General features: G+C 39.4%; 5 protein-coding genes across 20 annotated transcripts in view; 2 read left to right on the top strand and 3 right to left on the bottom strand.

Moving 5' to 3' along the window:
- The window catches only part of Liprin-beta (liprin-beta 1), a 49,841-nt gene extending 48,528 nt beyond the window's left edge, over positions 1 to 1,313 (top strand). For all 5 annotated transcript variants that reach the window (XM_028307999.1, XM_028307998.1, XM_028307995.1 and 2 more), the window contains exon 14: positions 530 to 1,313. The gene's annotated coding sequence lies outside the window, so the exon portion shown is untranslated. The remainder of the gene's footprint in view (positions 1 to 529) is intronic.
- LOC114355265 (testis-specific serine/threonine-protein kinase 3) lies at positions 1,289 to 5,152 on the bottom strand. Of its 3 annotated transcripts, none has more exons than XM_028308014.1 (6): positions 5,121 to 5,152; positions 3,917 to 4,525; positions 3,446 to 3,605; positions 2,860 to 2,988; positions 2,353 to 2,764; positions 1,289 to 2,182 (listed from the first exon to the last, which is right to left on the bottom strand). In XM_028308014.1, exons 2-5 carry the CDS (start codon positions 4,505 to 4,507, stop codon positions 2,691 to 2,693), a joined length of 954 nt encoding a protein of 317 aa, XP_028163815.1. In that variant the 5' UTR covers positions 4,508 to 4,525; positions 5,121 to 5,152; the 3' UTR covers positions 1,289 to 2,182; positions 2,353 to 2,690. The 3 variants fall into 3 exon arrangements, with proteins under 3 accessions (XP_028163815.1, XP_028163814.1, XP_028163813.1); XM_028308013.1 differs by having other exon boundaries at positions 5,080 to 5,134; XM_028308012.1 differs by lacking the exon at positions 5,121 to 5,152 and adding an exon at positions 4,640 to 5,056.
- On the bottom strand, positions 5,080 to 8,652 carry LOC114355263 (testis-specific serine/threonine-protein kinase 1-like). Of its 8 annotated transcripts, XM_028308007.1 has the most exons (8): positions 8,376 to 8,652; positions 7,519 to 8,293; positions 7,316 to 7,449; positions 7,156 to 7,233; positions 6,552 to 6,656; positions 5,625 to 6,402; positions 5,438 to 5,541; positions 5,080 to 5,172 (listed from the first exon to the last, which is right to left on the bottom strand). In XM_028308007.1, exons 4-8 carry the CDS (start codon positions 7,171 to 7,173, stop codon positions 5,158 to 5,160), a joined length of 1,020 nt encoding a protein of 339 aa, XP_028163808.1. In that variant the 5' UTR covers positions 7,174 to 7,233; positions 7,316 to 7,449; positions 7,519 to 8,293; positions 8,376 to 8,652; the 3' UTR covers positions 5,080 to 5,157. The 8 variants fall into 8 exon arrangements, with proteins under 8 accessions (XP_028163808.1, XP_028163811.1, XP_028163804.1 ...); XM_028308010.1 differs by lacking the exon at positions 6,552 to 6,656 and having other exon boundaries at positions 7,316 to 8,293; XM_028308003.1 differs by lacking the exons at positions 5,080 to 5,172; positions 7,519 to 8,293; positions 8,376 to 8,652 and having other exon boundaries at positions 5,225 to 5,541; positions 7,147 to 7,233; positions 7,316 to 7,497.
- Positions 8,653 to 8,972: 320 nt separating this feature from the next.
- Positions 8,973 to 15,920, bottom strand: Edem1 (ER degradation-enhancing alpha-mannosidase-like protein 2). Of its 3 annotated transcripts, none has more exons than XM_028308070.1 (8): positions 15,677 to 15,920; positions 15,217 to 15,513; positions 14,665 to 14,908; positions 14,229 to 14,379; positions 13,749 to 13,928; positions 12,742 to 12,998; positions 12,149 to 12,393; positions 8,973 to 9,795 (listed from the first exon to the last, which is right to left on the bottom strand). In XM_028308070.1, exons 1-8 carry the CDS (start codon positions 15,772 to 15,774, stop codon positions 9,075 to 9,077), a joined length of 2,193 nt encoding a protein of 730 aa, XP_028163871.1. In that variant the 5' UTR covers positions 15,775 to 15,920; the 3' UTR covers positions 8,973 to 9,074. The 3 variants fall into 3 exon arrangements, with proteins under 3 accessions (XP_028163871.1, XP_028163873.1, XP_028163872.1); XM_028308072.1 differs by lacking the exon at positions 12,149 to 12,393 and adding an exon at positions 10,079 to 10,323; XM_028308071.1 differs by lacking the exons at positions 12,149 to 12,393; positions 12,742 to 12,998 and adding exons at positions 10,079 to 10,323; positions 10,654 to 10,910.
- Positions 15,921 to 18,089: 2,169 nt separating this feature from the next.
- On the top strand, positions 18,090 to 25,214 carry Cyca (cyclin A). The gene is made up of 8 exons (XM_028307986.1): positions 18,090 to 18,476; positions 18,635 to 18,918; positions 19,229 to 19,436; positions 19,655 to 19,878; positions 20,005 to 20,209; positions 20,787 to 20,946; positions 21,478 to 21,667; positions 23,517 to 25,214. The coding sequence occupies exons 1-8, from the start codon at positions 18,330 to 18,332 to the stop codon at positions 23,620 to 23,622; spliced, it is 1,524 nt and encodes a 507-aa protein (XP_028163787.1). The 5' UTR covers positions 18,090 to 18,329; the 3' UTR covers positions 23,623 to 25,214.
- The last annotated feature ends 491 nt before the right edge of the window (positions 25,215 to 25,705 follow it).

Below are 25,705 nucleotides of genomic sequence, written 5' to 3'. Positions count from 1 at the left end.
ACTTTCTAATCGTTTGAGTATTCAAATCGCCATCAAGAGTACCAAAACTACAACAGCGCCTTTGTGAACGTGTCGTAAAGTGAACTTAGCATGAGAAATGGTTGCACGAAACTTATTTTGAGAATCAAAATTCTTACATTATTGTTTAATTCGAACTATTCGAAGATTGAGTATCAAATTTTGTCGAATACGCAAACGATTCGAAAACGAAAGTTGTTCATGCTAGAGGTACTACAGGCTTCTATGTACAAAATTATAAACGACAGCACATGGAAATATGTATGATGTTGCAAAAAAAAAAAACAGACTGAACTGTACTAGATAGGATGTGCTGAATTGAAATATTGTTCACTCATATATTCGCTTGAGAAAGAGATAAGAAAGAGTCACAGGTGTCTCGCGAGCCCCGTGAAGTGTTTGTTTAGCTTTATTTAAAACTTACGGGCGTTCTGGACTCAATTTGTATTCTGAACAGCTTTATTATACTTAGAATTCTACTAGTTACAATTAAAACGTGTACCTCTTTCAGGTTTCATTATGCCACGGAATGGCCACTACACGTTGCATCTGACACGCAAGCCTTATAAAGGACCAATAACAATCGTTCCAGTGATATTCACCAGTACGAATAAGTAAAAGTGACATTAATTTATATAAATTGCAAATAACCATCGACAAAGTAACCTTGTCGCGTTGTATCAATCGGTGTAAGTGAATTTGGATAAAAACGGTGCTAAATTTCCAACAATTTTCAAGTCAGTGCACGACCAAGTGAAGCCGGTAGCGCGGGGACTGTGTGTATCATTGAATCGTGTTTATAACGAGTAATATGACTAACTAATAAATTCGAGTCTTACTGCCAAAAATCAAATTACGGTTTGTTAGTTGATGTTAAGAACCTCTTAAATATTTATTTTAAAGATATTTAAATTAACCTTTAATTTTGTAGCGATTTTTAAGTCGATGAAATATATTTTTTAAAAGCTTTCTATTTATTGGTTGAATGTGTATTGTACGAAATGAGATTTTTATAAATGGATCAGTGAAAGCAATAGACATTCCAAATATTTAACGGTTTTTGTCGACGTTTGGCAATACACGAATTCATAGCACTTAGAATATTACAATAAAATTAAAAACAGTTTTCTTGATAGGTACGTTTTGATAGATTTTATAATCATACGGTTTTGAGCTGTACTTAGCGCATTTAAATAATAAGTAGCTTATTAGAAAATGACTGAAAACCGACAATATTGATATGGTCTCATTTCTATTTGCTGCAAATATCTTTCTTGTAGTATATTGTTAAGATGTATTACTATAAATAGTATAGACAACTTACGTGTTGTTTTTCTAAGAGTTTTCTTTGTTAGTGTTTTGAAGAGTGTATTTATAAATCAGATTAATTATGTAATAAAAATAACATTGATCGCTCTTAAGCGAATTACAAAATATCTAGTTTTCTCAGTGAATTAAGTCAAAGTAGTCTCAACTGGAGACGAAACAGTATTGGTCATTTAATCTTCAAGTCGTGTTGTTTAGAATGTTTGATTGAAATATAAAAATTTATAATGTACTAGTACAACAAAATCTTAGCGGGAGATAATGTCCTAAGACATAAAACGCACTTGTGTTATATCATCAATTTACATACTTGTTGTTTTGTAAGGTCTAGGTCTACGCTTTACTGAGTTAGTGTCTGAGGTTTAGGCTCTCGTAACAGAGGGGTGACATTGACATAATTATGACGTGATAGAGCATACCAATCTGAAGTCCGAAGACGTTTGACGTCTCAAAAACACCCTCCTGTGCCGCTCCCGTACCTCAGACACTAATACCCGTTTTCACCATCAATCCCTAATTTTTAAGTGACCATTATGACAACAAAATGCCTGTTAAGTGTTACCATAGGGGTCACTTAAAAATTAGGGATTGATGGTGAAAACGGGCATAACTCAATTAAGTGCTAGACCTATTGTAAACTTTGCTCTATTTCTCAGTAACTTTGTGATAAAAACAGTTTCTCCGCCGAGTTGAATTTCTTAAAATCGATTCGCGAGCTTATTAACAATGAGTGAAAATGATATACCTAAAATTCATTATTCGATGAATTTTTGTGGTATACTTAACTGAAATCATGATCGATGCCAGTTTGTGTTACTGTTGACAATAATTTATAGCTATAGTTCCAAAATACTGGACTGTCCTGTCGATGACATTGACAGTGGGGCGCCACCGTCAATACCGGATCGCTGGTTCAGATTTTTGCCATGTTGGAAACCATATAGTTAAACGATGGTAGCGCCCCCCTGTCATTGAGTTTGGTGGGACAGTTCAGCGTGGGTCATCTATACAAGGAACAATTTGTATGTTCATTGATGATATTAGCGTTAACGATAGCACAACATATTTCTAGTTGTAAGAGTAAAAGTTTATCAATGATTTAGATTACCACAATCCTGTTCCTTACACGCTGTGCCAAACGTTTATATGTATACCCTAATGATGGACCCTTGTCTTCCATAACTTTGTAAGTGCCGGCGCGTGACTATTATCACGCCCGTATATCATTATAGAAACAACAAAATCATTTGTACAATAATGTATTAAATAATTTTTACAATAACTTAAAGTCATAAATATAAAATGTAAGAGTTAATAAACACTGAATGGACATAATTCTTGTTTTTTTAATCTTTGCTTTCAAATAACTGCTGGGATTTAGGGTAGTTTGTTTCAATGTTCTTCAGTACTTTCAGACCCTCTAAAAAGAGAAACCAAATATGCAATAACATTCTCTAAAGTATAAAAGAGGTATTTAACCCCGCTTATACAAATAAATATAAATAAAATACGGACCTTTTCCTCGACCTTTGCGTCGCAGTTCCGCTATTCTCTCTACTTCACTTTCTTCATCGACATCTCTCTCTTTCTTTTGCGACTCGTCTTGCGCTTGCTTTAGCAGAGATTCTTCCAAAAACGTCAGTTCTGAAAAGTCGATATACGAAGCACATGTTACAAACAAGAAATTATATTGAAACAGGTATAACAGCAACTTATAATTGTAATGATTGTGTAAAAATAAAGGTATATCCTTTATACCTTAGGAAGGCTATGGACGCGGGTCACTTCCAAACAGCCAATCTAGAATCATTGAAGCAAGCCTATGTTCAGAAGTGCCTGGAATGATGACGATCATGAATGATGTCGATGGCCGAACTCACACCCACTCGTCGCTCACGTTACATATTCATATTGGTTTATCTCACAAGAGATACGCCTATTAGCAACGAACGATATTGTTACAATCGAGTAAAGATAAGAAAGTTCGCTGGATGCGGGCGGGCAGCGCAGAACCGACCGTTATGGAAATCCTTGGGGAGGCCATTGTCCAACTGTGGACGTCATTTGGCTGAAACAAACGGAAGATAAGCAAGCGGCTTACTGGTGAGCCGTGGGTCCATGCTGATCCAAGGCCCGCTGAAGATGCTGCCAGCGGTGGGCCGCGCCTTGGCCTCGGGCTCCATCAGCGCCGTCACCTGCTGCTTGCACTCCGTCGACAGCTGGTTCACCACGCTCGTGCGGAACCGCCACTTGCGCATCACCTGGGTAGAAGCAACTTCATCATCATCATCGAAGATATGAAACGTTGTGTATAGGGCTCAAGGTCGACGCCGTTCTTACTGATAGAGAACTGAATTGCTACTATTTATGGCTACTTATCGAACGTAATCATAGTGTGTTGAAATGTAGTAAACTGGAACTCATCTACTAGAATACTCATATTAAGCCCATGGTCCCAAGCTCGTCCCATCAGTGATCATACCCTTAGGGCGAGATTAATAAGAAGCCCATTCAATAAGAATAATACTAAGCAGTAGAAATATACGACCCTGTTCTACGTCTAAAATCTCACCTGCTTCTCATATAATTTCTTCACTGAAGTCTCGTTGAAGGGCAACGCTTTATTGAGCATCGTGTAAAGAATGATGCCTATGGACCACATGTCAGCCATCTTCGGCAGGTACGGCACGCCTTTCAGCACCTCGGGCGCGGCGTACGACAGCGAGCCACAATACGTCTCGCTCAAAACATCCCGGTCTCTCTGTCGCACGATCCGCGCAAACCCAAAATCCGTTATCTTCACGTTGTAATTTGCCGTAATCAATATGTTCTCGCACTTCAAATCTCTATGCGCTATGTTCAAAGTGTGTATGTAGTAAATCCCCGAGATGATCTGCCTCATCCACAGCCTACTTTGATTCTCCGGAACGGGTCCGTTTTGTGTGAGGAAATCGAGCAAGTCTCCGTTCTCGGCGAACCGTAGGAATATGAAGTATTTGGCGCGCCGCTGGAATATGTTCGACACGTGGACGACATGGGGGTGGTTGATGCGGATGAGTACGTCGAGTTCGCGAGGCAGGAATTTAGTGAGGTAGTCGCGCGGAGCCTGCGCTGTGTCGATGACTTTGCACGCCAGTACTGAATGCCGGGTCTCATCGACCATATGAGTTGCTTTATAAACCTGCAAAGGAAATTATATGAAAACTATAATGAAAACATACGATAAGACCACTACCACTTATATTATCGTCCTGCTTTTTGTATTTGGATATTTCTTAGTAAATAAAGAAATTACCTTAGCATAAGATCCCTCCCCTATTATTTTCTCTAATATAAACCCTTTTTCTTGAAGAACGACTAAATCTGATTGTGTTGTGCTAAGGTCTACTTTTTCGGTCGTTGGACCCATTTATGTCACTTTCCCATTCATTATTATTTCATTTTTGCTCTTATTCGTAACATAATGTTGTTAATCACAGCGAACAAGTCACAACTATTTATTTATCATGTTGATACACTGGATTTCTTGGACAAATTAAAAATTTTAAGCTATTGTCGACTTCATTTTCATTTTTGTATTTACGTCATTGTCATCTTATGCCATACGCCAGTATGAAGTTGGCACTCTTTGGTTTATAGAAAGAGGTACTACATGCTTATGCAATTTACTCTGATGCTGAAGAGCTGTAGAGAACCTAAACATTGTAAGAGGACAGAATATTGTTTCGTACTTACTATAGGCGTTTGTTAATTCAGTTTAGCACAGGAAAACTTACGTGCCATTAATTTAGAATTTACTGAGTTAACCCAGGTTTAGAGTTGCTGTATCTGTAAAGAAAGAAGCGTGAATGACAATGATAGACGCCCTTTATTACCACTGTCGGTATTACATTTAGATCAGCAGATCTATTTCAAAGAAACTTCGGATATGGGGACATGTAATAACAAAAATATATTCGCGTTATTAAAAGGCATGCAGAATTTCATTAATGCACATATTTATTCCACACATGAAAAATAATTACCATGAAGACGAGGAACCATTAACATCAAAAGTATTTTTCATTAGAGATGTGTCTGGAAGACATGGTACCTCTTTATCTGGCTTGTCCTGGGCATTTGATTCAGATTTCCTTTGGAGCTGACTCTTTTCTTCTCGCGCCTTTTTGTATGCCAACGTCTCTTGAGGCGTCCATTCTGAAATATTACAAAAGTAAAGTAAAGATAGTATGTTGTGTGACTATAGAAATACGGAAGGCATACTATTATATTTGTTTTACCTAATAATCTAGAGTCCATGGCGATCCACTCGCTATGAATGATTTGGTCAACTTTGATCCTGCTCTGGTAATTTGGATCCAACATCAAAGTCACTAGACGCTTACAATTATCAGATATAGTGTCCACATAACGCGAACGAAACTTCCAATTTCTGTTGATCTGTGCCTGGTAAAGTTGTTTTATGTGCTTATCCTCGAAAGGCATAGCTCTGTTCAGCATGACGTAGAGCACTATTCCCAAGGACCACACATCCGTCGGTTTCGGATAATATGGAGCACCCTGTAGTATCTCAGGGGCAGTGTAAGATAAAGATCCGCAAAATGTTTCGCTGTGTATATCTTTCATTTTCTTATCCACACAAAGTCTGGCGAAACCGAAATCTGATAGCTTGGCGTTCTGGTTAGCCGTAAGAAGAACGTTCTCACACTTTATGTCCCTGTGAGCTATTTCGAGCTCATGCATGTATTGGATGGCCAGGGCGAGCTGCCTCGTCCATATCCTGGCCTGATCTTCCTGCACTGCCCCCTTTTGAAGTATGTGCTCTAAGAGATCACCGTGCTCCATATACCTCATAAAAATAAAATATTTGTATCTTCTTTGAAAAATACTGTGCGTGTGCACCAAATGTGGATGGTTCAGTTTTATGAGCATTTCTATTTCTCTTGGCAGAAACTTCTTCACGAAATCCTTGGGAGCTGTGTTGGTATCAATCACCTTGCAGGCGAGCACAGAAAGTTTGTCATTTTTATTTGGATTTCTATACTCCGAAAGGTAGACCTGTGGATAATAAAAAACCAATGAAGTTTTATAACTTGGTTTCAACAGAATGCGTCAGGTTTAGCAGAGAGTAATATTATGTTACAATACATAATTTATTTTAGAACGTGTCTAGAATTAGATATCAGTCTCTGCCTCGTATAACTTACCTTAGCATATGAGCCTTCATTGACTTTCTTGATCATCTTATAACCACGAGTAGCGAGCGTTAATTGTTCAGAACCAGTTAATTTTAAATCGTCATCGATATGAAACTGCAAGGAATTGAACTACTATTGTTTAATACAACTCACTTAGGTCTATTCCGTATGTTAATTATTAGACTACTCCTTATTCTGGATTAACATAGTTTTCATAGATTCGAGAGCGAATCCTAAAGTAAAAATAATAATTGCGAAAGTCCGAAGAGTAAAGGCATATTATATTTACTACTAATTTGCATTCGTAAATAATTATGACCTACTAATAATCCCAACTAATATTATAAATGCGAAAGTAACTCTGTCTGTCTGTCTGTCTGTTACGCTTTCCCGCTTAAACCTCGCAACCGATTTTGATGAAATTTGGCATAGAGATAGTTTGAGTCCCGGGAAATAACATAGGATAGTTTTTATCCCGGTTTTTGAAACAGGGACGCGCGTGATAAAGTTTTTCTGTGACAGACAAAATTCCACGCGGGCGAAGCCGCGGGCGGAAAGCTAGNACTAATAATAGTTAATAATTGGCTTAGAAATTCAGGCTAACCTTTCTTACCTTGGATTTACCCTCCATCTATTCAGCTTTTTTTTGTTTAGCTGTCACATTTGCGAGAGACTTTAGCATTTCACTGGCCTATAAAATAATGATTAGTTATTAGATTGAGATGTTTTATTAATTGAATCGCAATTAATAGAAAATATTAAGCTTCACTTACCCTGTACACGGAATCCCTATTTGGCCCTTCATAAATATCTCCTTGCCTTTTCGGAGGGTTCCTGTGTACGTCAGACAATCTACGACGCTCTTCTTTTGCCTTTTTTAGCGCTGCTGCTTCTACTGCGTTCAAAGCTAAAATATAATTAATATTTTTAATGGTTGTCGGTAAAGTACCACTTCTTTGTCATGTTCAAAACTTACACGTGAGTCTGCTGTCCATAGCAATCCACTCAGAACTGAGAACTTGATTGGCGGTATGTCTAAGCCCGGGGTCGGGTTCTAATAAATGTTTCACTACGGTCTTGCACTCTAGAGTGAGAATGCTGGCCACGCGCGATCTGAACCGGTACTTCTTGCCCATCTGCTGCTCGTATAACTTTCGCATGCGAGTGTCATCGAACGGCATCGATTTGTTGAGCATCACAAACAACACCACCCCCAGGGACCATAAGTCTGTCGGCTTCGGTAAATAAGGCTTGCCGCGTAGAATCTCCGGCGCTGCATAGGACATCGAGCCGCAGTAGGTCTCGCTCAGTATCGGTGTTTCATCTTCGTCCACGCAAGACCTCGTGAAACCAAAGTCCGACAGTTTCACATTAAAGTTTGCCGTTAACAAAATATTCTCACACTTGATGTCTCTGTGTGTGATCTCCAACTCGTGGAGATACTGTAGTCCCAAAGCCAACTGCCGGAACCACACCCTGGATTGGTTCTCTGATACGCAACCGTTCTTTAAAATATAACCCAGAAGGTCTCCATTCTCAGTGAATCGCATAAAAATATAGTATTTGGTTTTTCTCTGAAATATGCTGTGAGTATGCACAAGGTGAGGGTGGTTCAACCGAATCAACACGTCAATCTCGCGCGGCAAGAATTTGACGACAAAATCTTTAGGTGCCTTTGATGTCTCGATTATCTTACACGCGAGCATTGACTTATGAGCATCATCTTTCCCTGAATACTCTGCTAAATATACCTGTAGTAGAACACTTCTCGTTAAGCGTATACACTAAACAGAAAACTTATTGATTTATTCGAATTTAAAATTACCTAGGTACCTTAGCGTATGCGCCTTCACCGATGAATTTAGTTAGTTTATATCCTTTTGAAGATAGTGTATTTTCTTCCGATGGGGTAGTTTTCAAATCGGACATGATACGACTATGGGGTTAGGCATAAAGTACTCCGCCCGCCAGACAATACACTCCAACGCTTTCCCAGTATCCGTTGGCCGTACATTTGCATCCAAAAGAAAAGCAGGCAGCATTTTTACGTTGTTATAAACAAACTCTCACAATAATTTTGGCTTTACATTCTGATAGGTATGTTTGGATTGGTGACAAACCTGTCACTTGTCCTGTGACAACCTACTGTCATTTACTTATTCTTCTACATCCTCTAACAAAGAGGAAAAGGTCATTTGTGTTAAGGCGTAGACGTAGGTAGCAGACACAGTAGCAGAGGCAGAGCATCCGTTTACCCTGTTAGCTTCATAGATGGGTGAGAGTTGAAGATTCGACTGAGAATATCCATTGATATTCCTAATAATCACACCACAAGCCGGTGATGATTTTAGTTATGATCAGATGCTTAAAGTCAAGTCAAAAGAGGGATGGTATATTAACTAAAGATTAAACTGAAATAAAACCACCTGATTCAGTCTTCTGCGTTATATTAACAAAACAACAACATTTAAATAACTTAAATTACACAGCTCCTACAAATAAAATTGTATCACCCATAATAAAATCCGTAATTTACGTTTGCATTTGCTTTTTACTCAAAAACTCACCAGCCAAAGATATCCTTTGCAGGAAAGATGGCGCTGGCGTCAGCAGTAATTCATAAGCGTCAACATCCATGTGTTCTGGATACTTGTTTTCTCTTCGGATTCGCTCCAAAATGCGTTGAGGTTCACATTTTGGCCTCGTTTTCCAATCATTGTTCAAAAACTCTTGAATTGCTTTGGGCAATAGCTTGTACGCTTCCTTCGCTCTGCTCGAACTAGGTGGTTGGAGGGTATCAGGATCTTGCGACGCTACAATTATGTCATCAACTTCAACATCTTTATCTACCGGCTTATCAGTATCTGTAGAATTTTCATCAGTTACAGTTTCAGAATCATCCGCTTCAGCAAGCAGAAGAGAACCATTGTAATATTTAGACAATTTCTCTTTTACAATTTCAGTTAAACTCGATTCGTTAATAATATTCTCTCTTTCAGTACCATCAATGTTAACATATCCGGTTCTCGTTTCTGTTTTTATAAGAACTTGATTCTGATCTATTTTGTTTTCAACTAATACTCCTTCAGTTGTCACATTACTAGTTTCTTCGACAACTACTTGCGTATTTTTTACATTTTCGGTTTTGTTATTGTTCTTTTTATTTTCGGACGCTTCAATTAGAGTCATGAATTTTATGTTGTCTTCTTCTTCGAGTAATTGGTAGACTCTGTGTACTTCACTTATGTTTATTCTGAAAAATAAAGACATATTTACACAAAATTATAGGCAGACATAAAATTATGTTATGTTAAATGTAAAAAAAGTACAAGTCTAATTTCGGTGAGTTTTGATTTTGGGTCGATTATGTTTATGGACTGCTGAAGATAAGAGTTTAAACTAAACTGCGCTATAAGGCAATGTTTTTTCTAACTGTTAGCTAAAACATTTTAGCTATAGTTTTTTATATTACTTTTTTTGAATAGCCCTTGTGTCTACGTCTATGAATAAATACATGTTCTATAATATCAACTCACCCTTGCTTCGCTTCGTGGCAGCAATGCAGCATTGTAGGATCAATAGGATGGGCTTCTGTGTTGAATATGTACCCACCGACATCCACCACACATTCCCCATTAGGCGTGTTGATGACTGTTCCGTGCACGCCCGGGTTGTGAATGAAATTGTCAGGGTCGAACAATAAGTATAGGTATTTGGTGGTCTCGGCTAGGAAGAAGGATTCCATGCGGTCCTCTTTGCGGTGGTCGCGGACGTCTTTTATCTGGAAAAGGTTTTTTAATGGAATTAGTATGAAATGTTTTATTGGAGAAGTGTTGTTTTTAATTTGCGAGGTAATGCAAAAAAATGTTTCAGTGTCATCATGGAAAGTCGATAAAGTTTCCATTATAAATCCAATATATTTTGAAATTGATACATATTAAATGTAGTAGTGCGAAAAAGGATCAAAGGTGCTATAACTAAGCTTGTTATAACTGAAGCCGGGATTTATTAAACAGTTAATACAGAATCAAAATTACTAAGAACAAGAATAAAACCGCCAAATCTTTCACAAAGAAGTAGAAGTTTCAACAAAAAATGCTATCTCACTTACCGTAGCGTAACCGCAGTTAGTCTTAGCGCTATGCTGTATACTCCTAAGTATATCCTCTCCCATCTGCAGCAGGATAGGGTCTCTTGTGTCCCTATACAGGTACATAATAGACTCAATCAGCTCAGGCCGTAGCGGGTAGCTCTCACGAGCAGTCGACGCCTCGCCCGTGCCCAAGTTGTAGACTTCAGGAGTGAAGCCGTACTGCTTCCACACGCTGTGGTAGTTGTGGATTATACGCATGGCTGTGTCGCTTTCACCTGATGACAAAAGGTGGAGTTGAACTTGGGGCATAGGTGTAAAGACACGAAAAGAAGTCTCTAATAAATTGAAGTAACGAAATTGAGGTTCTTGCGAAATTATTAAAATACTTATAGTGCAGCGATCGAACAAGATTGAAATAGTGCACTCTCCACGGAAGACCAGTGTCGTGGCATTATCTACTGAAATGCTACGACACCATGCTGAGCGGACATCTTTTCAGTATCATTGTAATTACCTATTCATTAAATAATTTTAAGTATTGTTGTAAGTGTATTGTCGATGATACTGAATGAACATTTTTTCTTTCTTTCTATTCTCCGAACCTTGACACTAGCTTTATTTAAATTAGCTGGATTAGGACTAGCTAGAGTTGAGACCAGCTGGAGTATGCCTCTAGCTTGGATTTAAGGCATCAGCTAAAAATGACACCAACTGGAGTATGACATCAGCTTATGCTTCACATAACTCAAGCTGGAGTTTCAGCTAGAGTTGGCACTCTACTCTGGTTGGTCACCAGCTGTGTATTATGATATCAGCAGAACACCGTATTGACACCGTAGTGTGACGTCACCTATCAGACTCAGCAGCCCTGGTTAGCAGGACTGGTGGCCAGTGTTGCCAGAAGGTTACTTTTGAACTGCTGGATCAAGAGGGCCCCCGTCTGGTCTCAAAGAAAACCTTTTTCAAGATGAAAAGGGCCCCGTTGATCCTGAAGTTCCCAGGGCCCCTAGTAGGTTAAAGACGGCCCTGGACGTCACCTATCAGACTCAGCAGCCCCGGGTAGTAGGACTCCAGCGACTGGAACACGGGCNTCGACAACTTCTTCCGTATTTTTTACATTTTCGGTTTTGTTATTGTTCTTTTTATTTTCGGACGCTTCAATTAGAGTCATGAATTTTATGTTGTCTTCTTCTTCAAGTAATTGGTAGACTCTGTGTACTTCACTTATATTTATACTGAAAAATAAAGACATACATAAAATTATAGGCAGTAAGTAGACTTGATACATAGTCTTACATTATTTTAAATCAAAAAAGTACAAGTTTTGATTTTGGCTCGATTGCGTTTATGGACTGCTGAGGATAAGAGTTTAAACGGCGCTATAAGGCAATGGTTTTTTTTTCTAACTGTTAGCTAAAACATTTTAGCTATAGTTTTGTACATTAGTTTTTTTTTAATAGCCTTTGTGTCTAGATGTCTATAAATAAATACATGTTCTATAATATCAACTCACCCTTGCTTCGCTTCGTGGCAGCAATACAGCATTGTCGGATCTATAGGATGGGCTTCTGTGTTGAATATGTACCCGCCGACATCCACCACACATTCCCCGTTGGGTGTATTTATGACTGTTCCGTGCACGCCTGGGTTGTGGATAAAGTTATCCGGGTCGAACAGAAGGTATAGGTATTTGGTGGTCTCGGCTAGGAAGAAGGATTCCATGCGATCCTCTTTGCGGTGGTCGCGGACGTCTTTTATCTGAAAAAGGCATTTTCAATGGTATTAACTAGTGTGAAATGTTTTATTGGCGAAGTAACACCAAAAACTATTTTTCAGTCGATATAATACGATGTTTCAGAAGCAAGGAGTAGTCGGTATAGCTCTTATCAAAAAATTTATGCAATTAGCTATACGTGGTAACGTGGTAATACCTAAAAGGATCAAAGAAGCTATAACTAAGCTTTTATAGCTGAAACAATGTATCGTTGTAGAACAGTTGGTCAGAATTTTGTGAACAAAGTTGTGAAGTAGAAGAGGCTTTTCTACATTTCAACTTTGTATGCTAATTATCAACTTTGATGCTAATTAATTATTAATCTAACTTACCGTAGCGTAACCGCAGTTAGTCTTAGCACTGTGCTGTATACTCCTTAGTATATCCTCTCCCATCTGCAGCAGTATAGGGTCTCTAGTGTCCCTATACAGGTACATAATAGACTCAATCAGCTCAGGCCGTAACGGGTAGCTCTCACGAGCGGTCGACGCCTCGCCTGTGCCCAAGTTGTAGACTTCAGGAGTGAAGCCGTACTGCTTCCACACGCTGTGGTAGTTGTGTATTATACGCATGGCAGTGTCGCTTTCACCTGGTAACAAAAGGTGGGGTTGAATTTGGGAGATAAGTAATGACACTAAAATAATTCTCTTCTCTGACAAATGAAATCACGAAATTGAGGTAAAGTTTGCGAAATTATTGCAAAAAATACTACTTATAGTTCAACGGTCGAACAATATTGAAATAGTGCACTCTCCTATTCTCCGAACCTTGAGGCTAGCTTTGATGCCTCTAGCTTGGATTTAAGGCATCAGCTAGAAAATTACACCAGCTGAAGTTTAGGACACCAACTGGAGTATGACATCAGCTGGAGCATGACTCAAGTGGGAGTTCACACAGCTGGATTATTACACCAGCAAGAGTTGGTACTTTACTCTGGTTAGTGTGGTCACCAGCTGTGTATTAAGATATCAGCATGACACCGTATTGACACCAGTGTGACGTCACCTATCAGGCTCAGCAGCCCTGGTAGTAGGACTCCAGCGACTGGGACACGGGTAGCGTGACGTGGCCGCGCAGCATGGTGGCCCACACGAACCAGTCGTCCTTGCGCAGTACCGGTCGATGGACTGCCGCGCTTCCAGAACCATCGACACCGGCTAGAGTGTGACGTCACCAGGCCCCTCTTTACCACTGGGAACTCTGGACACGTGCCCAGGGCCCCGCGATCAAGAGGGCCCCCGTCTGGTCTCAAAGAAAACCTTTTTCAAGATGAAAAGGGCCCCGTTGATCCTGAAGTTCCCAGGGCCCCTAGTAGGTTAAAGACGGCCCTGGACGTCACCTATCAGACTCAGCAGCCCCGGGTAGTAGGACTCCAGCGACTGGAACACGGGCAGCGTGACGTGGCCGCGCAGCATGGTGGCCCACACGAACCAGTCGTCCTTGCGCAGGTACCGGTCGATGGACTGCCGCGCTTCCAGAAACATCGACATCAGCTCCGGCTTCTCTAGTAGAATTGCACCTGGAATATACAAGAGTTTGTTGACTGACAAAATAACAGTGACAAAAATGGGGAAGGATCTTCTGTGAACCTCGTAGTAATCGAAAGCCACAATTTTATTGCAACCTTGTTGCGACGTGCGTGTGTTGACGAGGATGGAGCAACTACGCAAAGAGATTGAACCATAGCATCTTAAGGTTTAAGATATCCGGACATCATGAGCGTAATATCGCTGTCCTTCGTACGCAAGCGCCACATTGCTCAAAAAAAAATTACCAAAATTGGGGACAAAGAGATTTCTAAGTTATTAAAGAACCTTACCTTTTACTAAATACTCATAATATGAATCAACTCCACCCCCAATCCCAGCATCCTGTGCGGTCCATCGACCAGTCATGACATCAATGTGGTTTCCAACTAGGCCTATTGGAGACCTGTGGTGGTACAGTGCTTTTAATGCATTGAGTGCAACCTAAAACAGCAAAGATAGATTTAATTATGCCAATAGCAGAGAAAAACTACTCATTAAAGAAAGTATACAAAGTGCCATACAGGGCCCTATAATGTTCTAAATATTGTATTGAGTATATGGAATCAGATGTTAGTATCTTAGTTTCTGTTGTATGACAGGTACACATAGCTTTGCTTGGTTTAGGATTAGATGGCTTGTAAAATGTCCAAGGATAATAATTAATTATTTATGTTAATAGATCTTCAACCACTTTAAATCAATTAACGAAGAAAAATATTCCAGTACCTCTTCATATAAAGGATCTCCAGTGAGCCTGCTCAGAGTGCCAAACTCAATAATAAAGGTCCCAACACCAGCTGTGCAAGTCACACTGGTCTCCCCAGGGGGCACTCCAGACCTTAGGTTGATGGTGCCGTAAGGCATGCCCGTGGTGGTGTCAAATGCTGCAATCAGCCTTTGGGCTACATCTTCTGCTAATCGCAAGAGTGGGCCATTACAGGGCCAGCCGGGTTCCAATTTTGCACCAGTTCTGCAAATATTTTACCAGTCATAAGTTGTTTATTAATAGAAAAAAAAGTTTTATTATGTGACGAAAATAATTAGTATTTTACAGTCACAGACACATTTCAACCACCAGTTTTTAGAATGAAACTAGTTCGAAGTAATACAATTTTAAGATACAGAAACTGTTTTACAAGTCTGTAGGCACTAGCCCTACATGAAATGGGTTTCTATTTGTCTCAGATATACGATTATTAGAAGCCAGATTCAAAGTGATAAGTGACAAACCATTATAATATGGCTAATGTTAATAGCTTCTATTTACAATGGACTTACTTGTAAGAAAGTAGATGAGCACTGAGAAGTCCTCCTGTAATCCTGATATTGGTTTCAAAGACAGACACATTAATATCTGAGTCAAAGTTCTTCTTCTGAAGTAGAATATCTACGACTCTGTTGAATTCTGTGTAGTTGCCCATTATGGCGAGTGTGTCCAGAGCATCGATGAGCGTTAGAGAGTAGCTCCCCCACGTGTCGACACCGTCGCAACTGAGAGGACGGAGCTCGTCGTAAGGGTATGCGTACCGTAAGTAACTGTCGTAGGCATGTTGAAACATTTCACGAACCTCCTCCCTAAAATAAATTGAAACTTGATTAATATGGTTTAAGCGGTTAATTCTTACAGCTGTAAGTACTGTATTTTGTATTTGTTTAATAATATTCAGTGAGGTTATGGAGTAGCAATAATTTGCATATTTCCAAAGCACATAATTAATATATGGATTTTAACACGTACCTTAGTCGTAAAATATCTTCTTTACTATATTCTCTTAGGCTTGAACATTTATTACAGAAAAATAAGAGAAATAAACAAATTGATGCTTTCAAAATCATTTTTTACACCACACTGGATTAAAGACCTTTGTTTCAACAAAGATGCCAGACGACTATACCTACACAGTGAATTAGAGATATTTTATTTCTATTTTCTTATATTATCTTTAATATTTAATTTTAATTTAATTTTTCAGTTCATTAGCATTTTTACGTGTATTTTGTAACTGTCAAAAACAGCTGATGCTGATAACATAAACGTCAACTTGACGTTTTCTAAAGCTAGGTCTACACGATATTACACGGTATTTGTGGAATTGGTAACATACAACGTTACTACGATATTGCGGACAACTGTAGGAATATTCTCGGCTATGCGATCAACAACAGCATAATATTTCAAAGAGCTGCTTGAGTTTCAGATTTAGAAGAAAAAAATAGTTTGATAATTATTTCAAGTGGCGATAAAGTTCACATTTTTGGGACTGATAAAAACTTTTTTCAGTTATCTAGGCTTTATTTTAAGTTTAAAAATGTAGTTAAATGTTTTTTTATAGCTTTTAAGTTAATTAAAGTAATGTTCCAAAATACTGAACTGTGCTGTGCATGACATTGACAGCGGGGCGCCACCGTCTATACCGAATCGCTGGTTCCGATTTTTGCCATGTTGGAAACAATACAGTTGAACGATGGTAGCGCCCCCCTGTCATTGAGTTTGGTGGGACAGTTCAGCGTGGGTCATCTATATTTTAATATAGCCTGACCAGGAACATAAAAACCCTGGCATAGACGCGCGTTAATTGCATTTGATAGTGCAACACTGAGTACAGTCGTACCTGTGTTAAATTAATAGGCTAACTTTATGTGTCAGGATTCAGGATTATGGGCTAATTTGATATTTTCATAAATTAACGAAAAAATATTATTATAGGTAACCTGGTTTAAATAAATTAAATGAAACCATCAATCGACCTAGTAGGATTTATTTTATTATTCACCAAATCAAATTCAGAACTTGAATATTCAGCTGCAATGTCTGCACATGAACGCTTCAAACTCGGTAGGTACTTCTTTCCCAATTCCATAAAATTCAACACTTAGAAAGTGACAAAAAAAATTAAAATAGGTAGTTGAAACAATTATTATAATAATTAATAATTTTCATAGTGGACTGTACTATATGATAAACATGTCAGTCAATTTGACAACCTTTGTCGGAGGTTTTTATGTTCCTGGTCGGGCTTTATAGCCTGACCAGGAACATAAAAACCCTCGCCATGTTGCGGAAAACTAATGGTACTAATTTCTTTTAATGGCAACAGTAACTGGAAACTTCATTGACATGTCACCTTGCATGTCAGTCTATTGCTGTCAAAGTGTAAACAAACTTTATTTTAAATGTGCGCAATTGATTTTGTGAATTAAATTGCTAAAATATTTTTATAGTCGTGAAAGAAAAGTGGTTCACAATGTGTTAAAGTATTTGTCGAAGAGAAATACTAAGGGTTCGGACAATATTTTCATTGAATAATGTTTCCGACAAAGGTTGTCAAATTGACTGACATGTCAAAATCAAAATCAAAATCAAAAATATTTATTCAGTTTAGACCACAAGTGGCACTTATGAACGTCAATAGAAAATAATAAAAAAAGAAAAAGGTAGCCCTTATGGGGCACTTTACATGTCTCCTTATCTTTTGGGCCCTACCAGCGCTTCGAGACAAACATATGGCAAGTGCTGAGAAGAAACGCCGGAACAAACTCAGTCACCACTTATTGCCATGTTTATCGTATAGTACAGTCCACTATGAAAATTAGCTGTGGTTTGTTTCAACTACCTATTTTAAAGTTTTTTGTCACTTTCTAAGTGTTGAATTTTATGGAATTTGGAAAGAAGTACCGAGTTTGAAGCGTTCATGAGCAGACATTGCAGTTGAATATTCAAGTTCTGAATTTGATTATTGACGAATAATAAAATAAATCCTACTAACTCGATTGATGGTTTCATTTAATTTATTTAAACCAGGTTAATATATAATAATATTTTTTCGTAAATTTATGAAAATATCAAATTAGCCCGTAATCCAGAATCCTGATACATAAAGTTAGCCTATTAATTTACGGTACACAGGTACGACTGTACTCAGTGTTGCACTATCAAATGCAATTGACGCGCCTCTATGCCAGGGTTTTTATGTTCCTGGTCAGGCTATACTTTATATATAACGTAAACGTTACTAGTTATTAGATCTGCATACATATAGCCTAAGCCTTATTTTATGAGCCGCCAATTGTCAATAGACAAAAGATTTACTGATGTCCTATTGGTTCATTTTTGAAATATCATAGACAAAAGAGCAACGTAAACTGCAACAGCTGAAAATGCCAAAATGTCTGTTGTCCGTTGACGCTATCGTAGCGTTTTTGAGGGTGATTTTGGAATAATCATCTCATTTTTGTATTGTACACGCTTTATTTCAAGAAGAATGTGTTCCTGGATTTGCTAGTTATCCGTATATCTGCTTTGGTCGCCATCTTCTGCCATTCTCGCGGCCTGCGTTATTAGCTGATCTGGTATTTTGGTAGTGTAAAGTGTAAACGAAAAAGCAGGAGCAATGGCATTCAGAATTCACGAAGATCAAGAAAATTCAGCTCTCGGGCTTCGAAAAGATAATGCTGACGTATTTTCGGCTGCAAACCAGCGGCGTGCACTCGTCGACCTTAGCCACTTCGCGTGTAACCAGAACCGGAATATAAAACTTGTGAGTAAACTTTCAATTATGCTTTTTGTATTTCCGCGTTCATTTGATGTATTCCGTTAATGATCCACATAGACCACGTAGATTTTCTCTTTAACTTATCATACCGTCTTGACCGTTTCTTTTGCGATTAGGTTATTTTAACGGTTTGTTTGTTTCAGCCTGGATTGACGAATGGACCTACTAAAGTTCAAGATGAGAACAGGACGGTACGTCTTATTAAGAATGAGAAGAACATTGTCCCCCCTGTTGCACAATTTCGCGCGTTCAGCGTGTATGAAGACAAACCGTCTGAGGCGGAGGTGAAGAAACGCGAGCCGTTCAAGTTTGGGACCAAAGAGATCAAGAAGGATAACTTCTTCAAGAATGCAGCCGAAAACGTGAAAGCTATCTGTGCACAGGTTGAGAATCAATCAGATTGGCAGAAAGATGCACCTCCAAAAAGGTTAGTTTGTCAAAAATACCTCCAACTTAATTTTAAAAAATGGTATATTTTCACAAGAGGTTTCCATTATAACCCTACTTTCATGGTATTTTATTTTATGGTATTTTCTGATTACTATGACAAATTGGAATGTGATAGTTTAACTTCATATTGATTTATGTCCTGTACAAATGTGCCATTGCCCAAGATTTAGCATTAGCCATCTAGATTACCAACCTACCTACTTAAACTTCTTATAGGCCATCTGGATTCATGTCATGCTTAGACATTTGAGTCTTTAGGTTATTTGAGGTACATTGGTAATTTTCAGACCCTTACAAGAAAAGAAAGATGTGGAGTCTCCCATGTCCGTGGTGGATTCTAGCATCCTATCGATGTCCATCTCCAAAAATGAGAGTCAAATACTTGACAGTCTCTATGAAGATGAAGATGCTACCACCGCACAGACTGACCGTGAAATGTTCTTCCATGTTGTGGAGTATCGGCAGGATATATACGAGTACATGAGGGAAATTGAAGTGAGTACTCTAGGAGTCATTTTTTTCAAAATTTAATTATAATAGTTTTGGTACATCATAAGTCTTGAGGCTTGACTACGTCCTTGTGTCATATTTATAAACAGTATACAAACTATAATTATGCCTAGTTTATGAAGAAAATAATAATTGTGTAAAATTATTAAGATTATAGTAGTAGTATAAACATTTATATTCATACTTTTTTCAATTTATTTTAGGTAAAAAACAGAGCAAATCCTCGCTATATGCGTAAGCAACCTGACATCACTCACATGATGCGCTCAATCCTAATTGATTGGTTGGTCGAGGTCTGCGACGAGTATGGACAGCAGAGTGAAACCTTGCACTTGGCTGTCTCATATGTCGATCGGTTCTTGTCCTACATGAGTGTGGTCCGCACCAAGCTTCAACTTGTTGGTACAGCTGCTACATACATTGCTGCGTAAGTATCATTATTGGATAAAATTCTTTAATGCTTTACATACTTGCAGTTGCCATTTTTAATGTCTTTTTTATCATTTGTTTTGAAATACTGGCAAATATGTAACGAAATATATTTGTGCAACAGGAAATATGAAGAGGTGTACCCTCCAGAGGTGTCAGAGTTTGTGTACATCACCGATGATACTTACACGAAGCGTGAAGTGCTCCGCATGGAGCATCTTATCCTGAAGGTGCTGTCGTTCGACCTCTCCACGCCCACATCGCTGGCTTTCCTTTCTCACTACTGCATCTCTAATGGACTCTCCAAGAAGACCTTCCATTTGGCAGCTGTAAGTATTCTATCTAAAAGCTAATAGAATATTGTAGAATGTATTGTATTATCTTTTTAGAACCTTTTTATTAGTAATGGTGCTAATGTAAAAGGTTTGCAATTTTTTTTTATGTATGACAAGGCAGATATTTCACTGCAATCGCAATTTAAATTCAGTTTAAAATCAGCTATCTTGTATGTAACAACCTCTCTAAACTAGGTAATGACCTACCTACCTACATAAAGCCTTTGGAACTAATCTCAAAGTTGCAGTTTATTCTGCTGAAACACTTGTTCATATTCGTAAAACAAAATCTAAGTTGAGTCTGCTGATNTCTAAGTTGAGAATATAGACTGCTTATTGAGCATTTCACTAAATGTGCACTTTTCTATACAAATGTAAGGGCTGAAGAGTTTGTTCTGCATCAGACCCTTTGAGTAGACTTATTTTTTACATCTTAAAATGTACAAATAGATGAGCATTTCACCAAATGCGCACTTTTCTATACAAATGTAAGTTCTGAAGAGTTTGTTCTGCATCAGACCCTTTGAGTAGTTCTTTGTACAACTTTTAAAATAAACATAATATCCAACAGTACATCGCAGAGCTGAGTCTTCTGGAAGCGGACCCGTTCCTGCAGTTCAAGCCGTCGGTTATCGCGGCGAGCGCGTTGGCCACCGCCCGCCATTGTCTTCTGTGCGAGCGCTGCGCTGCGGACGAAACTGATTCAACCGTGGAGGACCGCCCGGTCAATGGTAAGTTTTTATGTCTATGGATGTAACTGACTAATGTTGGCTGAAGTGGTTTTTTTGTCTTTTTGGAAATTGAAAAATGAAGTCTAGTGCCCGCGTTCACCATCAATCCTTAATTTTTTAAGTAACCCTTATGAAAACAAAATTCTCGTTATGTGTTACCATAGGGGTCACATAAAAATTAGGGACTCATGGTGAAAACGGGCAAAGGTGTAGTATTTGGTTTTATGGATGTAATCCATTCAACAGCACATTCACTAATGGCGTCATGTATAGTTGGCATAGCTCTAGGTTAGGTTTTTTCATTACTTCATGAGCTAGCAACTGTATAATGCTTGCTGTGCTTACACACCTGTGCGTGTTAAAAGCATGTTGTTCAATGTCTTTTGTCACTAGTGCCCCTCTGTCCAACCTTCAAAACTTACCAAATGTTCGCCTCATAGCAAACTGGTACGGATAATTAATGCCATGAAGTGGCATTTAAGGAGCAACACATTATTGTTTTCAATATAGATGTTTTTAATTTCCCCACAGACGACGCGGTGGGCTCAGGGGCGCGCGCGCACGCGTCGTGCCTTGCAGCGGCGTGGCCGAGCGCGCTAGCCTCGTGCGCGGGCTACAGCGCGTCTGAGCTCGAGCCGTGTCTCAGGGAGTTAGCACGAGCGCACTCGCACGCGGCGCAGCAGCCCTACCAGGCCATACCCGACAAGTACAAGAGCAACAAGTGAGTACATTGGTTACTAGCCAATTGTCTAGCAGCGGCGTGGCCGAGCGCGCTAGCCTCGTGCAGAGTAAATACAAATGAGTGCGTTTCTATGAAGATGACCTATCTTCATAGAAACGCACCGAGCGCGGTTTGTATGTGAGCGTGCGCCAATACGTATGCGGCGCGCACGCACACACTGACAAAATTTAGCGTTGATTAGCGGTGAGTTGCCCCGAATCTTGTCAGTGTGTGCGTGCGCGCTGCATACGTATTGGCGCACGCTCACATACAAACCGCGCTCGGGCGTTTCTATGAAGATGACCTACTCATTTGTATTTACTCTGCCTCGTGCGCGGGCTACAGCGCGGCTGAGCTCGAGCCGTGTCTCAGGGAGTTAGCACGAGCGCACTCGCACGCGGCGCAGCAGCCCTACCAGGCCATACCCGACAAGTACAAGAGCAACAAGTGAGTACATTGGTAGTCTAGCGGGGTTTACTGCCTGTCGTTTTTGGCAATTGGATACTAGCTAATTGTCTAGCAGTGGCGTGGCCAAACGCGCTAGCCTCGTGCGCGGGCTACAGCGCGGCTGAACTGGAGCCGTGTCTCAGGGAGTTGGCACGAGCGCACTCGCACGCGGCGCAGCAGCCCTACCAGGCCATCCCCGACAAGTACAAGAGCAACAAGTGAGTACATTGGTAGTCTAGCGGGGTTTACTGCCTGTCGTTTTTGGCGGCGTGCGGGAATCAGCGCGGCCTAACTGGAGCCGTGTCGGCGCGAGTTGGCGAGTGCGCACTCGCACGCGGCGCAGCAGCCCTACCAGGCCATCCCCGACAAGTACAAGAGCAACAAGTGAGTACATTGGTAGTCTAGCGGGGTTTACTGCCTGTCGTTTTTGGCGGCGTGCGGGAATCAGCGCGGCCTAACTGGAGCCGTGTCGGCGCGAGTTGGCGAGTGCGCACTCGCACGCGGCGCAGCAGCCCTACCAGGCCATACCCGACAAGTACAAGAGCAACAAGTGAGCACATTGGTTACTAGCTAATTGTCTAGCGGGGTTTACTGCCGGCCGTTTTTGCGCGGCCGAGCTTTAGCCGTGTCTCAGGGAGTTAGCACGCGAGCAACAAGAATGTGAGCTACCGATTCGAAGATGGTAGTTGATAGTACTAAACTAGTGAGCTGTGATACTAATGTCCATGACAGGGGCCAGAAAAAGCCCCCCTGAATAAGAACCCTAGATACGCCAAAGCAAAGGTCATTCACTGCTGAACATAGGCTTCCCCCAAAGATTTTTATATGAGTGGCCTGAATCCAGCGCCATCCTGTTATCTTTATGAAGTTCGTACGCGTGGATCCCGTTTTACCCCCTTTTCCCGAATTTTCTTTGCTATAAACCTCACGGAGCCCGAGACCTTTCCAACGAATGCAAAACCGTGGAAATCGATTCGTGCGTTCTGGAGTTATAGCGTCAGGGAGGAAAACCCGACTTATTATTTTTATATAGTAGATAATGTCATTAAGAAGACCTTTGAATTTCAATGATGATTTTTGAATCTTGCTTACATTAATGTCGATTTGGGGACAGTTGTAAATATGTCTGTGTCTTGTATGATAAATAATAATGCTGGCTATATCGATAAATAATAATAAGTTCATCGATCAGACAACTGTTACTTGGTTTTGTAGGTCGTGCTGAATGTAGGTCTTCGCACTTTCGCTGACTGTACAGCAGTCAATCTTGCAATACTCATAATTTACGTAACCACTTTCTTAGCCTAGGCGCAGACCACCGTTTTTAGTTGGCCGATAGTTTGATCATATTTTACCCCAAATCATAATGCAAATTACTAAACCCATCCTATATTTCTTCCAGATTCGAAGCGGTATCAACAATCGAGCCTCGCCCCATGTATCCCGTAGGCAAGTACCAGGCGCCGCCGCCCGCGCGGCCCGCGCCCGAACCCGCGCGCGCCAGCTAGTCTCACTACACACACACACACACACACACACACAATCTCGCTCTAGGCACATCTATATCCCCGTAAACGCAAACACTACCCGCATTTGTTAACACGGCTTTTACTGAACATTTTACTCGCCTTTTTCTTTATTCGTTCGTTTGATATTTAAAATAGCTAATAATAGCACAAACGACTGTTGGGAACACCTGCCTCGTAGATAAAAAGGTATGGTAAATGATGCATAGCTACATTTTTGTTTCACATAATGATTAATGATGGTTATTATTGGCCTTTCCGCGGGATCATGAATATGCAAGATAATCGTGAAGAAATATAGATATTTCTTGGAGACTACAGTCTCCAAGTCGTAAAACTAATATTACGAACTTGAACAATTTTAATAAAAAGACTTGAGTTTTGCCAAGTAATTATGTTCTTTGCGTGTATTACGAATGTGGTATGTTTGTGAATACGGGCTTAGTCCACTCGTGGTAATACACCTATGCTATGATTAGTTGCCTTTTCTCATTAGAAAAATAGATCTACTTATCCAAACATGAGTAAGATTGTTTCTTGGGAGAAAATGACAGCTTTCTCATCATAGTTTTACCACGAAAGGGCTGTGTACACCAGATTCAATATGACAGGGTGTAACAGATCAATATTTTTTGATACTTTTAACAATTACATGAATGGTGTCATAATGAAAAAGGTGTATTTACAAGCGAATCTCGATTCTATTTCGTCTAATGCGTTCTTGAATACACAAATATTGTTGCGTATTGGTTCTATGGCACTTTACATCAGCCAACATAACATCTAACAAGAATTGAAAATTTTTTAGGGCCAGTCCGCATTTACAAAAAGGTGAGTACACGGTAATTAATTATGATTGTTTACTGTTATAAATATTGTTTCATTTGTTTTGTCTAAGCCTAAATAATCGAATATTCCAAATGTTTACAACATATTGTAGAGTAAGTTTGTGTGAGTTGTTACGCTAGTTTAATAAATAACTGTTTCCAACGGAAATAAAAACAGACTTTTCTCTGTCTATAAAATAGCTTTATGTTTGGACATTGTTGTCATAAAAAACATGGCAAGTTTTTACACATGTATCTAACCAAAGAGATTTGGAATACGGCCGGTATGTAATGTAACCTCTGATTTACAAGATATCCATTAAACTACAGGTAAAGAAAAGTTAATAGGATTTTAAAAAATACGCTTAGGGTTTGTAGAAGTTATTAGTTAAGGCCCCTGTACAGACTTAAGTATTAGAATATTGCTTTATAATGCAACTTGCCCAATCGTCGCTGTGTTCATATCCTGTGGAGTCGTCTTCCGCCTTCGAAAAACTCTTTGGTTTGACTAAAAAACTATTTTTTTCTTTTTCATAGTGTGATAAGTAGTCTAATATTGTGATTTTATACATTGTGGACCAAGTTTCTAGGGAAATTCCTTGTGATTCGTGTAAGTGAATGTTTTACAACGGTTAGTAGTAATTAATTGCTAGCAGTTTCGGCTTAGCAATTATTTGAACGAACAATACTACCTCCACTATGAATTGAAATGTTTTCGTACGGCTACAAAATGATAGCGGATAATTTTACAGAAATTACATAATATCAGTCTAGTTGTATTTGCAGGAATGTTTGTTAGTAAATTATTATTTTTGAGATAACTATAAGGTATGTTTTTAATGTTCGTAAGTAGTTTTTAATGTAATTTAATATAATTTAATCGATATTTTGCTCCTTTTTATGAATGGAGGTAAGTACGAGTACCTATTTTGGTAATATATTATAATACAATAACAATTTTGTTTTATTTAATTTACCTTTACTTTTTTAAGATCACAAAAAAGCGTTGATTAGGAATTTTATTGATGAACGTCGACAGAACGACTGGCGTGTCCAGGTGTAATAGTGAGACGTTGAGAAATGGCTTCCTTCCGTTAGTATTAATGTTATGTCAATTAAATATAAACTTTAATACAGTGCAATATGGTTGTCAATGTGATTCGGATGTCGCAGATGTTTGCTAGACGAGCTAGGTACGGCTACGGCGATCTATTTGGAGAACGCGCGCGTCACTGGAC

This window comes from Ostrinia furnacalis, unplaced genomic scaffold (assembly GCF_004193835.3).
Source record: "Ostrinia furnacalis isolate ACB-3 unplaced genomic scaffold, ASM419383v2 OfSCF2378, whole genome shotgun sequence".
NCBI classification, from domain to species: domain Eukaryota; kingdom Metazoa; phylum Arthropoda; class Insecta; order Lepidoptera; family Crambidae; genus Ostrinia; species Ostrinia furnacalis.
Note: the sequence above shows the minus strand (reverse complement) of the source record. Positions and strands in the feature narration are given on the sequence as shown.

Bases quoted from the DNA above. Each gene is read 5' to 3' on its own strand.
- LOC114355265 (XM_028308012.1), bottom strand. From the start codon at position 4,753: ATGGGTCCAACGACCGAAAAAGTAGACCTTAGCACAACACAATCAGAT. The intron at 3,606-3,916 runs GTGAGATTTTAG...GCTTCTACCCAG, and splicing joins AGAAATTATATGAGAAGCAG to GTGATGCGCAAGTGGCGGTT. The intron at 2,989-3,445 runs GTAAGCCGCTTG...TCGACTTTTCAG, and splicing joins CATGGACCCACGGCTCACCA to AACTGACGTTTTTGGAAGAA.
- LOC114355263 (XM_028308003.1), bottom strand. From the start codon at position 7,173: ATGGAGGGTAAATCCAAGGTAAGAAAG. The intron at 6,657-7,146 runs GTTAGCCTGAAT...AATTCCTTGCAG, and splicing joins GTAAATCCAAGGTAAGAAAG to TTTCATATCGATGACGATTT. The intron at 5,542-5,624 runs GTAAAACAAATA...GTAATATTTCAG, and splicing joins CATGGACTCTAGATTATTAG to AATGGACGCCTCAAGAGACG.
- Edem1 (XM_028308070.1), bottom strand. From the start codon at position 15,774: ATGATTTTGAAAGCATCAATTTGTTTATTTCTCTTATTTTTCTGTAAT. The intron at 14,909-15,216 runs GTAAGTCCATTG...AAATATTTGCAG, and splicing joins GCTCATCTACTTTCTTACAA to AACTGGTGCAAAATTGGAAC. The intron at 12,394-12,741 runs GTAAGTTAGATT...TGCCTTTTTCAG, and splicing joins CTAACTGCGGTTACGCTACG to ATAAAAGACGTCCGCGACCA.
- Cyca (XM_028307986.1), top strand. From the start codon at position 18,330: ATGGCATTCAGAATTCACGAAGATCAAGAAAATTCAGCTCTCGGGCTT. The intron at 18,477-18,634 runs GTGAGTAAACTT...TGTTTGTTTCAG, and splicing joins AGAACCGGAATATAAAACTT to CCTGGATTGACGAATGGACC. The intron at 19,437-19,654 runs GTGAGTACTCTA...AATTTATTTTAG, and splicing joins AGTACATGAGGGAAATTGAA to GTAAAAAACAGAGCAAATCC.